General features: G+C 45.5%; 1 protein-coding gene across 1 annotated transcript in view; it reads left to right on the forward strand.

Moving 5' to 3' along the window:
• The first annotated feature begins 665 nt into the window (after positions 1-665).
• Positions 666-18886, forward strand: part of UGCG (UDP-glucose ceramide glucosyltransferase) — a 34472-nt gene continuing 16251 nt past the window's right edge. Inside the window, exon 1 of the mRNA XM_069777026.1 lies at positions 666-928. Coding sequence (XP_069633127.1) covers positions 831-928 — 98 coding nt within the window. The 5' untranslated portion in view covers positions 666-830. The remainder of the gene's footprint in view (positions 929-18886) is intronic.

Genomic DNA, 18886 nt, shown 5'->3' on the forward strand with positions numbered 1-18886 from the left:
CTGGAGTCAGCAATCCCGCCCTGCGGCATTCAAGGCCAAGGAGAAAGCTTTCGGACTCAAAATCGGTAAATAAAAAATAATAAAGGCTACGCTGCCCCATCAGCCCATCCGTGCTAGATCAGCTCGGCAACAACCGGCCGCCCCGCGCCCTCCTTCTGTGGATACGGGGCCGCGGTCCCCTCAGCTGCGGCGACAAGGCCTTTGCGGGGCAGGCAGCCGCCTTCGAAGCCACCAGCGAAGTCTGAGGACCGGGAGCGGACGCATCTGCCCCTCCCGCAGCCCTCCTCGGCCGCCGACGGGCCGCGGGCCGCAGCCCACCCGCCCCCCCGCCTGCCTGCCGGCCGGCCGGCCGCCGCCCCTGTGGCTACCGCGGCCCGCGGCCCCCGGCCCCGGTCCCGCCCGCCCCCGGGAGACGCCCGCAAGGCCGCGCAGCCGGCGGCGGGGCGAGAGGCCGGGCCGGGCCCTGCGCCCGGGGCAGGGGAGGCGCGGTAACGGATTTAACCGCCCGCCCCTCCGCCGCCGCCGCCGCCGGCGGCCCCGTGACTGCCCGCCCCGCCTCTCCGGGGCCAGCCGACCAGCGGTGGGCGGGGCCTGCGCCTGACAGAAAGGCGGGGGCGGCGGCGAGCGGGCCGGCCGGGCCGGCGGTTCGTCAGAGCGTGAGCGCCTGCCTGCCTGGGTGGCTGGTGCGGAGGCCGCCGGAGGAGCAGCGGGCAGCCCGAGAGCCCGCCCGCACGCCGACGGGCCACCGAGCCACCCACCCTCGCTCCGCTCCCCTCCCCTCCCGCTCCGCCGCCGCCGCCGGCTCCCGCTCGGGCCGCCGCGTCCCGGGGATGGCGGTGCTGGCCCTGGCCCTGGAGGGACTCGCCATCTTCGGGCTCATCCTCTTCGTCGTGCTCTGGCTCATGCACTTCATGTCCATCATCTACACGTAAGCGCGGGCGGCGGCGGGGGCGGGTGGCGCCGGCGTTGTTCCCTCACCCCCCTCCACCCCACCCGCCCGCCATCGCGCCGAGAGCGGCCCCGCCGCTGAGGAGCGGAGCAGCGGGCCTCGTCCCCCGCCACCGCACCCGCGGGCCGCCGGCACCTCTTCCCCGCCTTCCCCCCCCCCCCTCTTTCCCCCCCGCCGGCTGTCGGGCACGGGGAGCCGCCCGCCTCCCGTCCTCTGGCGCGGGGCCGGAGGGGCTCGCCTGCCGGCCGGCGTGCTGGGAGCGGCCGCCGGCTGCGTCCCGCGGCCCCCGGCGTGAGGGAGGCATCGCGGGGGTCGGGTCGGCTGTGGTGAGGGCGTAGCTGGTGCCCTGCCATCGGTAACACCCGTTCCCGGGCGGTTTCTGCCGCCTGCTTTTGCACCCTGATCTCGGCTCCGTTGCCTTCGGCGCTGCTAGGGAGGGCTTGGGGTTTGTTGTTGGCCGGTACACCTGTAAAGCGAGGCTTTTCCGCCGGCGGTGGGAGACCACCGTGCACAGCAGTTGTAGAATGTGTGCTTTCTGACTGTGCGAGGAGTGTAGGGCAGAACAACCGAAGTAGCGCGCGCGGTACCCTGTGCTGACCAGACAAAATGTTAGCTATAAGTACACTTTTCTTTTTGAGAAATAGTGGTAGTACTAGTAAAAAGAAGCATATATAGCGTGTCCAGACCCTTCTTGGATAACTCCAAGGAAAAATACTTCAGGAGTTTGTGAGGAGTGTTTGCATTTTGGTGGCTGACAAACAAAGCAGATTCCTGCTTGAGCTCTGCAGAGGAGTTGTCTATGGGTATGTGGGAAAAGGATTAAGAACACATCTCTTTTTTTAATTTTTTTTCCCCTGTAGCAGACCATGCTTTTACTCCCTTAAATAAAAGGCCAGTGTTGCATCACTACAGGGATTAGAAGAGATCTGAATTTCTATTTGCTTTGCTTGTGCTTATCTGTTCTCCTTTCTTGCTGTTCCACAAGCATTTGATAAGTATCTGTGATAAAACCCAGGGCTTGTTGAAGGCAAAACTCCTCTTAAATTAATGGATGCTAAAGACTTGCTGCTGCTGCCCTTGGTCATGGTTGCCTTGCTTTTTTTTTATGTGAAATCACTTGTAAGCTCTAATCGTTTTTCTGTACTGTAGTTTGGTTGCCTTTAAGTGGCATATTTACTCGGATAATTAACTTCTTGAAAACTAGCTCTGTGGGTTGTCTTGGGTACAAACAGCAGGATTTCAGTACTGGGGAGCTGCAACGGTGCCTAGTGGGGGAAGAGACTATGGACTACTGTGGGTGCAGCTGATCCTGGGCAGCTTTGAAGCTGATGAAAACAGCCCATTGCATGCTAAAATCTCAAGCTATCAGATGAGTATGTGTGGTGCTGCTGCTCATAAATCTTTTAAGAGTGGCAGCTGCGAGGGGCAGGAGACCCAAATGGAGATATGGGGGAAGACATTGTGAGAGGATAAACAGAGAAAGAAAAAGGATGAGATACACTAAGAGACATGAGAGGAATAGAATAGAGGAGGGGAAGAGGACATTGTCAGGCAGTCCATGCCACAGGAGCTATACCCTCAAAGGGACTGCCTCCTGTGGAGGCTGCACACTGGAGCAGGGACACTGCTGGATGGACTGTGGGCTGCAGGTAAGCCATGCCAGACCAAGTATACATACCCCTGAAGGGACTGTGACCTGTGGGCAACCCGTTCTGTGTAGAGGCACCCTGAGGGACTGCAGCCGGGGGCAGAGACTCTGCCAAAGGGATTGCAACCTGTAGGTAAGTCACTGCGGAGCAGGTACACCTGCTGGAGCAGAGTAACAGTTAAGAAGCAACCAGCTGTGGAGGAAAATGAGTAAGAAGCAAGGCGTGGCAGAAAAACCATTATGCACTGACCCTCGTCTCCTGCGTCAGCTCGCTGAAGGGCTTGGGAGGGACTGAGTGTAAGGAGCAGTGGAACAAGAGCTGTTCACATAGAAAGGGGGGGAAGAAAAGTCTCTGACTAAAGCTGAGCCTGGGGAAGGAGGACAAAAGGTGCTTCCCTAAGAGTTTGGTTGTTTGTCCTTTTTTTTTTTTTCTTCAATACCCAAATCAGAAATTAATTGTCTGTTAATTGGCAATAATTTAAAGTATGTAGAATTCCGTTTTGCCTGTGACAGTAATTGGTGGGAAATGCAGGTAGCAGCTGGACCTGGTGTGGCCTGGGGCTGGAGTATTTGCAGTGGTGTGGAAACTGGAAGAAGTTGTGGGTTTTGTTATTAGGAATTTGTGTTGCAAGTGTATGTATTGTATATGGGTAGTTAATGCAAACAATGTGTTAACAGGTAGAAAACTTGGGAGCTGTGAAGGGGATGGGTAAGAATTGGGGTGATCATGTCCCAACTTGTGAGACCCCTGGAGAAAAGTGTGTTTCCAGTAGAGCTCTCAAGATACTGTCTCAGCAGGTCCAGAGCCAGGAGCTGACTGTCTTTCTCAGAGTAATGGGCTGGTGGTAACAGGAGTATTTAGTGTTCAGTGTGAAAAGTTGGCCCTTGGTTGGAGTTGAGCAGCTGGTAGTGCTGAAGTGACCAAACTGCAAGCTGTGCTGGGTTGGCAGGCTGTTGTGGAGGAGGTGCCCCAGTTGCAGTGATTTGGCAGATCTGCGGAAACAGGACTGCTGTTCCCCTTAGTGTCACCATGCAGCTGCTCTTTGCTTGTAGTGAAATTAAAGAAATGCTGGACGCTTACAGCAGCCATCCTAGGGAGATGTCCTTGCAGTGGCTGTGGTGGTACTGGGAAACTGGAGCTGGTGGGATATAGCTGATGGCTGGAGAAAGCACTGCTCTGGTGAGTTTGCAGCCTGTTTGCAGCTCTGCCCTGTGCAAGGGAGGAGGGCTGTGGGGTTGTCTGGTGGAATGGTATATGGAGGAATGGCCTGGTCCTGCAAGTGAGATAACCCTGTGAAGTGAATTAACAGGAGGAGGTAATCAACTGTTTGCTTTAGCTGCTGGAGGGCATTTAGGGGGAAGGGGCGGACCCCAGATAGATGGTGATTGTTAATGCCATGGCCTGGAAACTCTGGTGGCTGGACCCTGTTACTAGTGCCCCTTATCTCATAGAGACTATTTAGTCCTGGACAGCAGGCACAGCACACTGCACCCTTTCTTGGACTGCTGAAGTATGAAGGGGCCTCCACTTACAAACAGAAATTCCTTTTGATGGCAGTGGGAGGATGTAGTATTAGCGTAGAATTGTGTGATACTTGTCATATACTGAAAACTACTTACACTGTACCTGTTACAGGAAGTGAAGAAGAAAGATGAAACACTAATTAGTCTTCCTGTTTTCTCTTCATGGACAGTATTGTTGGTTTAACATTTTTTAAAGTTGCTGGGGTAGGGGCTGTTTGTTCTCTATCTGCACTGCATCTAGTAATGCTAAACTGGTGAGTTGGAAGGGCTGATCTGTGCCACTGGAGTACTAAGAAAAGACTGAAACATATCAGCAAAGCTGTTGTGGCCTAGGGTGTCCTTCTCCTGTGGTTCCCCATTGGTATTTTAGATGTTTGATTTAGCAATATACTTAGACTGTGTGTGAATTAAGTAGGTAAATGCAATTATTCAAGAAAGTAAGCTTTTATGTCTTTGAGTGCTGTCAGCAGTTGTCAGGGTTAAGGTCATGACAGCATTTCAGCTGTGTTGGTTTGTGCTGTAATTGCTTTAAAAGATGTAGGGTTCGGATATCTAAGGTACTGTACAAGGTTTCAGTTGAGGAAGAATGTCTGTTCCTCCATACTGCATTTGCAAAATCTGGTTCTTGCCACCTCTTTCCCCTACTGCTCTTCCCCACTATGAATGGTTTTTATTTATAAATAAGTATATAGTCGTATGGGTTGATTTCATACTCCTATAAAATAAACAGGTGGGCTGAAGCAATGAAATGCAAATAGCCACACTGTTAAGTCAAAAGGCCAATCTTTATAAATTGTCTAATGTATGTGATTATGAAACGGGTCTTAGTTTGGTGCGCTCTCAGTAATACTGAGTCAGTGAAGTAAATGCAATAAACACGGACCAAATAGCAGGTTTTTATAGCTAGTAATTAGATAAAATGCAGTTTGCATGTATTAATCTGCATATGAAGGCTGTGATATTTGACCTGTTTGAGTTGCTATCCTGGGACCTTGACTAAGACCGTTCCATTCTTGCATATAGGCTCTGCAGTTGGAGTTGAGCCACCAGCTGGAGTTTGGTGTTGGAGACAGTATCTGGTACACTGATTTTGAAACCATCTGAAGTTGTGTAGTTGTATGGACAACTAAAATAAACTAGCAGAACTAAAACCAAATGTATAGCTATATCTGAAATGGAAGACCATGTGTATGATGTGCTAATAGGGGAAAAAAGTCTTACAGTATTGGCTGAAGTGGTGTTCAGGAAACTGTGGAGTAAATGTTGATATTTTAGCTGTCTGTTAAAATAGTTACTTAATGATTCTTACTAACTTCCATTCTAATCACATGCAAAGAGCAGAACAGAAGTCTTGTGAAATCAGGGAAAAGGAGAAAAAAGAAAAAAAAAGAAACCATGAAAACCCAGAAACTAAAGCTTATTTCTTGGGGTTTATGGTCCTGTAACACATCTTGTAATTCTGAATCACTGGCTAGCAAGATCTGTGGCAGTGGATTTGCTGTTTTAACTGTATTTCAAAATAGATGGCTCTCGTTTAATAATGATAGGAGCTTTCTGAACATGGTGTGCCTCTTTCTAAAATAAAGCTGGCAAGCGAAGCCTGCAGAACCTAGAAAATGCCATACTTAAGCATAATCAATCTGATCTTAGTTTCCCTAATATGTCTCCAGACTTCAGTCTAAAAATGAAAGGTTTTATATTTTTTTCTCTGAATAACTCTCTCACTTTTTGTTTATGATTATTTCAACCTGAATGCCAAGTAGAGGTGTGTATTGTAAAGATTATTCTGGAACTGAGGAGAGACAATAAAATGGCTTTTAAGTTAAGGAAGTCAAATTCAATCTTTGGTGACTTGCACTCAGCATTGCCTCTGCCACAGAGTTCCTAGAAAATATATGGTAAATCTCTTAAGCTGTTTATATCTTGCTGCTTTATTCACCTGGTCTACAAAACTGAACTCATGGAGTCATGTTCTTGTTTTGAGTCTCCATTGTTCTTGTAACAGTTGTCAGTGGCAATTCTAACTATAGCACGTAATGTAAATCACTTTCTTAAAGGCATCTACAGTCAGTTGATACTGAGGTTTTTCATTGTCTTGGTTCCCAGGTAGAAGTGGGAAGGGTAGTGCATGTCACTTAATTGATAAACATATTGCTGGTTTTAGCTTTTTAAAATTTAATTGTGTATGAGTTACAGTAGTCAATGAAGAAATAATGAATTCTGCATTCATGTGGTATTTGGATGTAACTGGGCCCATTGTGCCTTGTCTGAGTGAAACCCAAGACTTTCAGAAACATGTAAATGTAAGAAAACACTTGAATGTAACTAAAGGTAATTAATTGCCTTAGTGTAATGCATATGCACACAAGGAGGAAATTCAGTTTGTACGGATGCATAAAACTCAAGTTTCCTGAAATACGTCTGCAATGTTGAAGAGCTTTCTGAACATGGCTTCTAAACCTAAACAAAAAACCACACATAGCCAATGTTTGACTTCTGTTTTTTTGTTATGTGAAGACATTTCGATCTTTTGGCTAATAATCTGTTACTGTATAGTAATTATGACCTTTCATTCTTAAGAAAATAACAATTCTATTTCTCTTGGCCCTATTTGATTGTCTTCTCACCCTGTTTTTCTTTGTCCCTCCCTTGCTGCTCAGTCCATGATTTGTGTCCAGGCTTACCCTGCTCTGTTCTCTGACCTATCTGCTTGTCTTCTGTCATCTCCTTCTGACATTTTTGCTTGTTGGTGGGGCTTTTTCTTCCTTTGGGTTGTCTTAATTTTTTCACTGTCAGTGTCTGGCAATAGATTGACTAAATCACTTTGCCATCATAGGGTTGCATTTTCTTGGTTTGTGGAAGTGCTTCAGAGGCAGTCTTGTCACAGATAGGAGCCAGGAGGGGATGTAGTGTACATCTAACTTAAAAGGTCATCTTTAGAGAACTTGCCTATTACTATCAAGTGTTACCAGGCATAAGTGAACTAATGTTTTGATAGACTTTGATGGAGATAATGCAGATACTTATTTCTGAGATTAGAGGCACGCCTCCCTCTTGTGGATGAACAAAACCAGAAAAGTATGATTGTACTGAAGCTTGTCCAGGAAATGGCTGGAAGATGTCTAGCACATGCAGAATGCCATGTCTGTTCCTGGGTTTGTCTTCACTCCTTAGTTGAATATTTATTGAACTTGAACTACTCATGCTGAAATTTTCCATACAGGTTGTCTACCTCAAGGTACATCTTTTTACCAGTTATGTAGCTGATGACAAGCTTGATGTAAAGTGTTGGTAACTTTAACAATAGATCGTTGTCTGTGATCTTCTATGTGTGGAACAGGGAATGGAGCAAGCTCATGATCTGTATTAGCAATATCTTTCTGCAAAAAATTCTTAGAGGGTTAAAAGCAAAAAAAGGACTTGTATGTTTAGCCACAAATTATGACATTGGAGAACCATGGAAAGTTACCTGAGGCTTCTGTTTGATCTTGAGTAAGCTTCATCTTCTTTGCTCTTTCTCTCAGTAACCCTGTCTCTAGTAATCTGTGCGTTGAGGATGGACCCTACTTTTATGCAGAAACCTGAAGGTACTTGCTATGAGTGTTACATCCATAGAACTTTGATGGGTTGCTTTTACTCAGCATTGTAGCAGAGGCAAATCTGAAGGATAGCAATGCAAAGATATGAAGTCAAGTACAGTTACTGGGGAGGAACACAGGAAAATGACAGGGTATAGAAACACACAAGTGGCTGAGACTTCTCTAACAACTTAAACACAGAGGTGAGAGTCAGTTTTTCAGCACTGTGAAGGAAATCGGAGTGCTTCAGGCTGGAAATGCCTGTTGAAGGTTCAGTTGCAACCCTCTGCTCAAAGCTGGACCAAATTTCAGCAGTTTGTTCTATGCACAGTGCTTAGATTGGATAATGATAGCTTGTGATAGAAGGTGGGAACCACTGACGGGATGCTAAGTTTGAGATGCACAAAATCATTAGGGGTCAGTGCTGGGGCCAATAGTGTTTGACATATTCATTAATGACCTGGAGGATGGGACATATCAGCAAGTTTGCTGATGATATGGAACTGGGAGGAGTGGCTGATATACCAGGTGGGTGTGCTGCCATTCAGAGGGACCTGGACAAGCTGGAGAAATGGTCTGACATGAACCTCATCAAGCTCAACCAAGGAAAATGCCAAGTCCTGCACCTGGCAGGAATAACTCCATGCATCAGCAGAGGCTGGGGGCTGACAGGCTAGAAAGCAGCTTGGCAGAAAAGGACCTGGGGCTGCTGGTGGATGCTAGTTTGACTATGAACAGCAGTGTGCCTGTGGTGGCAAAGAAAGCCGACAGTATGAGAGGCAGGTATATACTGGAGCAAGTCTTGCTTAGGGCTACAGAGATGATGGTGAGGCTGCAGCATCTGACATACAAGGAGGGGCTAAGAGCTGGGACTGTTCAGCCTGGAGAAGGCTTGGGGGAATCCCATCAATGTGTGTAAATACCTGATTTGGGGGGGGTCTGAGGAACATGGGGCAAGACTCTTCTCGGTGGTGCCCAGTGACAGGATGAGAGGCAACAAGCACAAATTCAAATGAAAGACTCATTTTAAACAAAAGAAGACTTTCATGGTCAAACACTGGAATGGGCTTTCCAGAGAGGTGGTGGAGGCTCCATCGTTGGAGGCATGAAAGGATGACTGGGTGGTCCTGAGCACCCTACTCTAGTTAATCCCATTTTGAGCTAGAGAGTTGGAGTAGCTGATCTCCAGAGATGCCTCCCAACCTCTGTTCTGTGATTTTATGAAAGGTGACACCCAGGCCTGGACTGTTACCGAGTGATAGACTGAGAAGGAGGTTGTGTGGAGGATATAAGTTGTGTATGTTGTGTATTTTAAACAAATTGAAATTTACCTTGTGGCTGTGTAGTCACAAGACTTAAATGTAGGTAATCCTTAGGGGAAGACAGATCTGGAGAAACCAGGAGTTAACTTTTGAGTTAGTTATACTAAGATTGTGGTTTCTGTATTACAGAATTAATAATTATGGAAAGCAAAACAGTGCAGAACCAGAAATCTGAGAGTGATAATGTGAGAGAAACCCCATAATATTGGAGGCAGTTAGGGTAGGCCAATTTTTTAGTAGTGTGTCAGGAGGATAAGACTATATAGAGTCTATAGACAGATAGAGTATATAGACAGACTGTAAACTTTGAGGTGACAGTATGGTAGTAGCACCTCTGAACATGAATGATTTAACAGAATACAAGGAACTAAAGCCTAGACTAAAGACTGTCTAGTGTAGATTTAAAGGAGAGTAATTGTGGCAGACAGGAGGGAAGATGGTGCAAAAGATGTGACAAGTGGGCTTTAAAAACAAACCACATCTGTTTGAGTCATTTGCATGGAAGGAGAGGATAAAAGACTGCAAGATTTAGAGTATGTAAGATGGAAATGAAGTGGGTTGGGTTAGTGGAGCATGTGGAGCTCCTGGAAAGCAAAAAAAACCATGCAGCCTTGTTTGTCAGCTGGAGTGGAAGAAGCTGAGCAGTAGGATGAGGAAGAATATAATCTTTTTGTCAGCTTCTCTAAGGATATGAAGATTTCAAAGATGTTTAAAGAAACTGAGGTTTTACATGAACCATGTTTCCACAGAGGCATAACTTTTGATTAAGGTGGGTGAGTAGAGTGGTAGATGATAGAAATTTCACAAATTAATTTTTAAAGTCTTTGTCAGAACTGCTCTGTGGCATGCTAAGTATGTAACTAGTTTTACTGGTTTACTAGAGCACCCTTCAGTATTTGTGTCCATCACTCCCTGGGAACTGCATAATGCCAAATAGTGGTGTCAGAGTTCACTGGGATTCTTACATTTTGTTTTAACTGAAATGAGGGTCTGTGGGTTTGACACACTTAATATTGGTTTTGCATCTTACTGAAGACTATAGCTTAAAATAAATGATTAATTATTTTATTGTGAGAAATGTTTTGCTGTAGATCAAAAAAAGCTTTTATTTTTGCAAGGTAAATAGTTTTGCATTTTCTTAAATATGTTGCTTTTAATAGTTGATGAGGACCTAGGCTAGACTATACCCTCTCATAATTGGCCTGGGTGAATTCATACCTTGAGTCAAATTATTGAAGTTGTAACACGCATAAAGAAAGCCTTACTCTGTCCTTTGGACAAGTAAGGTAAAAACATGTTTACAAGTATAGACAAAGATAGAAAGCCAAAGTGAAGCATTGTACTAAGTGAAAGATTAGGACTATCTTGGCAGTGCTACTTGTAACTTCTTGCTTTGGAACTGTTGGATCTCTTAATGCAATTTTTGAACACTTGATAGGTCCTTCTAGTGGACCAACCTTTTTTTTTTTTAAAAAAAAACCAGTGGGATAACTAATAATGTATCTTTGTTGCCAGTTTGTGCTGGTAGTTGGTTTGGTCTGGTTTAGGCCACTTGAATTATTGTCCTCCTCTTCTGAAACACATCTATGTAAACCAAAGACTGTTTTGGTTGGTTTTTTCCCCCCGTGGTAGGGCTCAGCTCAACTTTGTCAGAAGACAGTCCATAAGGAGGAGTTTGTAAATGAAGTTGAACGTTCATTTTTAGGTTGTTTGTAAGTGTCTTATTTTTATTAAAGTGCTTGTCTTGAGGTCTTGGTTCAATATGCCTGTATAGTAATGACTTCCCAGGTGACTGCTGCTTGGGTTTGATAATAGGTAGTGTGCTACACTTCATTATGAATTCTCTAGTCATATGCACACGTTGTTAGATACGGAATAATCAAGCTGCTGAAACTCAGATTTTGGTCAAGGTACTGAGCTGTTATTGAGGAGATATCTTAAGCACTTTCTACTGAAATACTTTTTTACTTAAATCAGTATGCATTTTTCTTGCAAGCCTTGCTAAAGTAAGATTCTGGGTTAAAAAGAGGTAGAAAACTTTCAGACTCATCTCCTTCATGAGAACATGTATTTTGAACTGTTGAGTGTTATTATTAACAGGAGTAGCAACTAGAAAGTAGAAATTCTTCCTGCCTTCATCCTCATAGATCTCTATGATGGGCTAGGCGAGAGGGAGGAGTAGACAGGATTTTTAGGCTGCAGGAGTCTGTGGGGTTTTTCACTGCTTTTTCCCCCTGCCTGCTGTACTGACTGCACAGTATGATGTAGTTGAAATAGTGTCAAGGGTTGTACCTGTTAACCTTTTGAAATACTAATGAGATGTTTCAAAATTAAGGTACTCCACACTTCCTTTTAAGCATCTGTAAGAGATGATACATATGTTTCATAACAGCATTTCCAAGCACATTGTTTTATGTAGAATGTGTAGTGGTCAGGGAGGTGAATGACTTCTTGGAGGGTCTATGAGCCAAGTGTTTTGTGTGGTGGGTGTTTCTGGGGGTTTTTTTGGTTTTTTTTTTTTTTTTAGAGAGAAGACAGGTGAAATTTATGAAGTCAGTTTTTCTGGTTTGTATCTATTGGAAACATTAAAAAAAAATTTCCCTTCTGAAATGCTGCCAAATATGGTGTTGAGTGTAGAAGTGTTACTTTAAGTTAACATTTTCTTTCACAGTTTTTTTATAATTACTTTCTTCAGTTTCTGATATTCCTTATAGGAGACTTATTCAAGCTCTCCAAGGCCTTTGCAGTGCGAGGGCAGTGACACTGTCTCACTGACAATTGTGTAGTCCAGACAAAGGTTTACAGCTTTTTTTATTATGCCAGCTGGGGGTAATAGGGCCTGGGACTGTGTGTTCAAACTTTTGTGAATTGGTGTTTCAGTAAGGTTTCTGCTTCGGTGGCATGCTGTTTCGTACTCTGGAAACACTTGCAGCTGAGTTAGTTAAATAAAAAATGGCCTGTCATCCACTGAAAATTAAGAAAAAAATATTAGCATGGTATCTGCTTTATGATTTGTTAATGTTTCTGTTTAGTCATTAACATAATTCTGTTACTGGCAGTTAACTATTTTGGAAGCTTTTAGTGAGAAGAAACTGGAAAATGTTGATGAGTAGCAGGGATCTTTGGCACAAAGGGAGCAGTAAGGAGCAACCTGGGGTCTGTAGGAAGCACATTATCTAATTCGACTAATGATGTTGTCATTTAAACTTGTGCCTTATGAAATCAATAGGGCTGAGCTATTTTAATCCTATAGAATTGCAAAATACAAGTCAGAATAACAAATTGAATAGTTTCACGATACAAAAGTTCTAAAGCTTTATGTTTTAAAAGATCCCATGCTTAACATTGAGGGGTTGATCCTGTACTAAAAGCACTCTGCTGTGGTTGGTTTATCTGGCCCAGAGTTACTGCCATCCACTGGAGATGCTTTCATAAAAAAACCCACAAATTATGCTGGATGCAGTTCTCTGAAGTTGTGTAATGTTTTTTTGCAAGGGGTCTGTATCAAAAAGCATTCCTATTTCTGTGCCTCAGTGGCTCTTGATTTGATGCACAAAGGGATAATCCAAATCCCCTCCTACCCCTACACCTTTCTAAACATTTCTGCCATTCTAATCTGCCTTTAGTGAGCATGTGGCTATGTGGTGACTCAGATCAGCAAGCTAGCTTTTTCTGTGGGATAGTTCTCTGATCAGCAGGCTGATCCAATTTATCTTGTGGTGCTGACTGCTTTATAGCCACCAGTAGGCTGAGGGTGTGGGAAATCAGAAACAGGGAGTGAATTGCTATTTTGATGGCAGCCTGCAGATAGACTACAAGAAAAAAAAGTGTGTTCGTTTTAATGCTTAGTGTGATGCAGTAATGGCTGTGTTGTAGGCAACTTGCTGTTTTCCATAAGCATGTTTCATTTCGGCTTGCTGAATTGTAAACTGTCAATGGTTCAGACAGTAAAAGGGTTACCATTACTTCAGGTTTAACTACAACCTATTGTATGGGAGCCTGTTTGTTTCTCTTTATTGTGCAGGTGTGGGGCAGGGAGAGCAGTAGGAGAGGAATTTCTAGATTAAAAAAAGGGAGTGTTTGCTGGCTTTAAGTTGAGGTCTGTAGTGTTTGCTCTTTCTTCTTCCTGAAAGATAAGGGATTTTTTCTACTTAAAACTCTAAAATGTATTTAAAATCCCCACTTTCTCTCCCTCCCTTTTAAAAAAGGCTATAGCAAGTTATGGATCACGTCTACTGAACATGACTTTTGTGATACCATTTGGAAGATGCTTCTTAAAGAATTTCAGCTGTGTATGAAGATTTCAGATTCAAAATGTCAAGTAGCACTAGGCAGGATTTCTGCTGTTCTGCACTGTATGATTTTGTTTGTTGTTATTACTAGCCACTGATTGAGCTACTGCTTCCCAAAACTGGAAGAGCAAAATGATGTTTGGTTTTTGAGAACACTTACCTTCTGAAAAATGAGAATGATCACAACCTAGGCTCTTTCTTAATTCTGTCTCTTGACCTTTAATTCAACTGGTTGTTTTGGGGTTTTTCTTTGGGGGGGGAAAGCTTTAACTCTTGCTATTTTGGAGCTTGTTTTAAGGTTGGGGTTTTTTTTAATCATTCCCTTTCCTCTCCACTACTCATTGTAATTTCAGTGTATTACATTCTAAGGTCCTTTTCTTTGTATGTGTAGTACAGGAGAAAATATGCATTGAAAGTGAACGAAATGTTTGGTCTGCCTTCTGCCCTCAGCTGGCATGTGATGAAGCACTAACCAATTGCAGCATGCTTTTCAACACAAATTTCTAGTATGCAAACAGTAGGATTACATTTTTTTTTCAGGTTTTTTTCAGGCATGCACAAACCTATGACCTTCTCTGCTGGCAGACAGCCACAAGAAGTCTGTGCTCTGAAGTGGGCACCTGAATCTTGCCCACCATTTCCTTCTCTCAGACTTGTCTACTTCCCTCTATCTCTCACCATTTTATCAAGGCCAATTTACATGTTAATTGTTTTTAATTACATTTGCTGTCATACTAAAAGTGACATTAGGTGTTCCTCTTCAGTCCTTTCTACTTGCTCCCAGCTGTGCGTTTCTATTCCTCCCTGGTGTTGGATCTGACACTTGGGTAACTTGGGTGGGTGGATTGACTTGCCCTGTGTCCATATGGCCATTGAATCGGATGTAAGCAAGTGGCAAGAGTGGAGGTTGGGGAAGACTGCCTACCTGAGAACACTGGTTGGCTGGTGGGATGGGTTGACCCAGGCCAGCAGCCAAGCAAAGGTGTCCTGAACTGGCACCAGCACATTTCTATGGGGCAATCTCTTCCTTTCAGGCAGGAGAGGTAGAAGAGTGGTGTGCCTTAAGTATTACTTCGAGAGTCACTTGTGAACTCTGGCAGTGTTTTCTACTAGTAATTAGTTCTAGTTAGCTGTTTCTGGCAGGCAAAGGAAGGGAGAAAGCTATAAGGGAGTGAGTGCTGTAAAGGAAAACTGTGATGCAGGGTTTGTTGTGAAAGAGTTTTCAGGGGCCTGACCCTAATCCTTGTGTATGTTTCTAGCAGAAGGTGTTGTGCCCCTGATGCTTCCTTTGTGCTGACACTGGTCCTCCTCTGACTCCATGGTGAGTGGGCTTATGCTGTTCATCCAGGGGCAACTTGGCTCCTCTGGAAGCCCACTGAAGCCTGAGGAGGAAGGAGACCCTATTCCTCCTCTTCTCCCATGATCTTGGGAGCACATTCACAGCCACCTTCTTGAACATACTCTGGAGATTCTTTGCAGCCTTCCCTAAAGCACCCTAACTCTGATTTGGCAGAAGACAACCTGAAGTGGCAGGAAAAAAAGCCAGATTTAGCTTTCTGTTAAGTGAGTGACTTGAAGCGGGATTGTACAGGTATCAATACTAGCATGATGTCTTGTTTGGCTGGTGTTGATGGCAGCACAGTGGAGAAGGAACACTGGGGGATCTTTGCTTCTAGTGAAGCTGCATGATCATCTTGCCACATCCTTTCATACTGTATACTTGCTAAGTTAAACTGACAAAATGCTAACATTACATATGGGGTAATAGTTATGTGGTGGTTTAAGTATCTCAACTAGGTCACTGTGGGATCAGACAAATGTCATCACCATTGACAAGCACAGCATGTCCCAGAAAAAGAGGGGAAAGAAGGAAGGAGGGCGGTGCCTCTGAGCAGTAGCCTGTAGTTAAACTGGTTCAGGTATGGTTTGATGAGGAATTGGCTGGATGGTCACACTCAGAGTTGCAGTCAACAGTTTGATGTTCAAGTGGAGACCAGCGATGAATGGTGTTCCTCAGGGATCGGTATTAGGACCGGTGCAATTTAATGTCTTTGTCAGCAACATGGACAGTGGGATTGAGTGCACCTTCAGTAAGTTTACTGATGACACCAAGCTGTATGGTGTGATCAACATGCTGGAGGGAAGGGATGCCATCCAGAGGGACCTTGATAGGCTTGAGAGGTGGGCCCATGTGAACCTCATGAAGTTCAACAAGGCCAAATGCAAGGTCCTGCACATGGGTTGGGACAATCCCAAGCACAAATACAGGCTGGGTGATGAGTGGACTGAGAGCAGCCCTGGGGAGAAGGACTTGGGGGTGTTTGGTTGACGAGAAGCAAAACACGACCTGGTGATGTGCGTTTGCAGCCCAGAAAGCCAGCTGTATCCTGGGCTGCATCAAGAGAAGCATGACCAGCTGGTTGAGGGAAGTGATTCTCCCCTTCTACTCTGTTCTTGTGAGACTCCCATCTGGAGTACTGTGTCCAGCTCTGGGGCCCCCAGCATAAGAAGGTCATGGACCTGTTGGAGTGAGTCCAGAGGAGTGCTATGAAGATGATCAGAGTGCTGGAGCACCTCCCCTATGAAGACAGGCTGAGAGAGTTGGGATTTTTTCAGCCTGGAGAAGAGAAGGCTTCGGGGACACCTTATAGCAGCCTTCCAGTATCTATAGGGGGCCTACAAGAAAGCTGGAAAGGGACTTTTTGCAAGAGCGTGTAGTGATAGGATAAAGGGTAATGGCTTTAAACTGAAAGAAGGTAGATTTAGATTAGATATTAGGAAGAAATTCTTTACTGTGAGGGTGGTGAGGCACTGGAACAGGTTGCCCAGAGAAACCGTGGATGCCCTATTCCTAGAAGTGTCCAAGGCCAGGTTGGATGGGGCTTTGAGCAACCTGGTCTAGTGGAAGGTGTCCCTGCCCATGGCAGGGGGGTTGGAACTAGATGATCTTTAAGGTCTCTCCCAACCCAAAGCATTCTCTGATTGTATGTTATAAAGCTCCAATCTAGGGGGAAAAAGATTGAAAACAGGATCAAGGTGTTTAGTTCTTGCTTTAAGAATAATTCTGTCCATTTGCTAAGGGGCTGTGACCACAGGTGATGTTGGCTTTTGTTTGATCTGTTTTACAATTTTCAAATGTATCTGAAGTCTACGAGTTCCCTAAAAAGGAGTAATAGTGTAGTAGGCCTCTTAATGCCCAGTAGTATGCCTGTGTGCTTAAATCTGGGTAGAGCAGTATGAGAAATAAATACTTGATAATACTGTGTTATTCAGGCTTAGTAGTGTCATTGCAGAGAGTCCTCTTGTGCTTCTTTCTGCCTCCACACCCAAGTGTCTTGTTTTGCTTCCTGGTGGGGTAGACTGGAGCTATGACAATGGCTGCTTGTGTAGATCCCTCCCTCCTGCCTTCACAGGCAGGCAAATACTTGCACTGTAGCTCCCAAGCCAAATGCTGTCTTGAATTCATGACTTGGATATATATAAATAAAATCTTATTCTATCTATGAATATATAATCATGGAATTGTTTAGGTTGGAAAAGACCTTTAAGATTGAGTCCAGCCGTTAACCTAGCACTGCTGAGTCTACCACTAAACCATGTCCCTAAGTGCCACATCTACATGTCTTTTAAATACCTCCAGGGATGGTGACTCAACCACTTCCCTGGGCAGCCTGTTCCAGTGCTTGACAACCCTTTTGATGACGAAATTTTTCCTAATATCCAATCTAAACCTTCCCTGGCACAACTTGAGGCCATTTCCTCTTGTCCTATCACTTGTTACTTGGGAGAGGAGACTGACCCCCATCTCGCTACAACCTCCTTTCAGGTAGTTGTAGAGAGCGATAAGGTCTCCTCTCAGCCTCCTTCTCTCCAGGCTAAACAACCGCAGTGCCCTCAGCTGCTCCTCATAAGACTTGTTCTCTAGACCCTTCACCAGCTTGGTTGCTCTTCTCTGGACATGGTCCAGCACCTCAATGTGTTTCTTGTAGTGAGGGGCCCAAAACAGCATTGAACACAGCATTTGAGGTGCGGCCTCACCACTGCTGAGTACAGGGGGACGATCATGTCCCTAGTCCTGCCGGCCACACTATTTCTGATACAGGCCAGGATGCCGTTGGCCTTCTTGGCCACCTGGGCACACTGCCGGCTCATATTCAGCCGGCTGTCAGCCAGCACCCCCAGGTCCTTTTCCACCAGGCAACTTTCCAGCCACTCTTCCCCAAGGCTGTAGCGCTGCATGGGGTTGTTGTGACCCAAGTGCAGGACCTGGCACTGAGCCTTGTTGAACCTCAAACAATTGGCCTCAGCCCATTGATCCAGCCTGTCCAGATCCCTCTGTAGAGCCTTCCTACCCTTGAGCAGATCAACCCTCCCTCCCAACATGGTGTCATCTGCAAAACTTACTGAGGGTACACTCAATCCCCTTATCCAGATCATTGATAAAGGTATTAAACAGAACTGGCCGCAATACTGAGCCCTGGGGAACACCACTTGTGATGGGTCACCAACTGGATTTAACTCCATTCACCACAAACCTTTGGGCCCGGCCATCCAGCCAGCTTTTTACCCAGCAAAGAGTATGCCTGTCCAAGCCACGAGCAGCCAGTTTCTCTGGGAGAATGCTGTGGGAAACGGTGTCAAAGGCTTTACTAAAGACACATTCACAGCCTTTCCCTCGTCCACTAAGTGGGTCACTTGGCACAGAAGGAGATCAGGTTAGTCAGGCAGGACCTGCCTTTCATCAACCCATGCAGACTGGGCCTGATCACCTGCTTGTCCTGTATGTGCCACATGATGGCATTCAAGACGATCTGCTCCATAACCTTCCCCGGCACCGAGGTCGGACTGACAGGCCTGTAGTTCCCCAGATCCTTCTTGTGGCCCTTCCTGTAGATGGGTGTCACATTTGCTAACCTCCAGTCAACTGGGACCTCCCCAGTTAGCCAGGACTGTTGGTAAATGATGGAAAGTGGCTTGGTGAGCACCTCCGCCTACTCCCTCAGTACCCTTGGTGGATCCCATTGGGCCCCATAGACTTGTGTGTGTCTAGGTGGTGTAGCAGGTCGATAACCATTTCCCTTTGAATTATTACCGGGGCTTCATTCTGCTCCCTATCCCTGTCTTCCAGCTCAGGGGGATGGGTACCCGGGGGACAACTGGTCTTACTATTAAAGACTGAGGCAAAGAAGGCATTTAAGTGCCTCAGGCTTTTCCTCATCCTTTGTCACTGTGTTTCCCTCTGCATCCAATAAAGGATGGAGATTCTCCTTAGCCCTCTTCTTGTTGCTAATGTATTTATAGAAATGATTTTTATGGCAGTAGCCGGCTTAAGTACTAGTTGGGCTTTGGCCCTTCTAATTTTCTCCCTGCATAACCTCATGACATCCTTGTAGTCCTCCTGAGTTGCCTGCCCCTTCTTCCAAAGGTCATGAACTCTCCTTTTTTTCCTGAGTTCCAGCCAAAGCTCTCTGTTCAGCCAGGCTGGTGGTCTTCCCCACCAGCTCTTTTTCCTGCACATGGGGACAGTCTGCTCCTGAGCCTTTAGGATTGCCTTCTTGAAGAACGTCCAGCCT

Source organism: Haliaeetus albicilla, chromosome Z (assembly GCF_947461875.1).
Source record: "Haliaeetus albicilla chromosome Z, bHalAlb1.1, whole genome shotgun sequence".
Lineage (NCBI taxonomy): Eukaryota > Metazoa > Chordata > Aves > Accipitriformes > Accipitridae > Haliaeetus > Haliaeetus albicilla.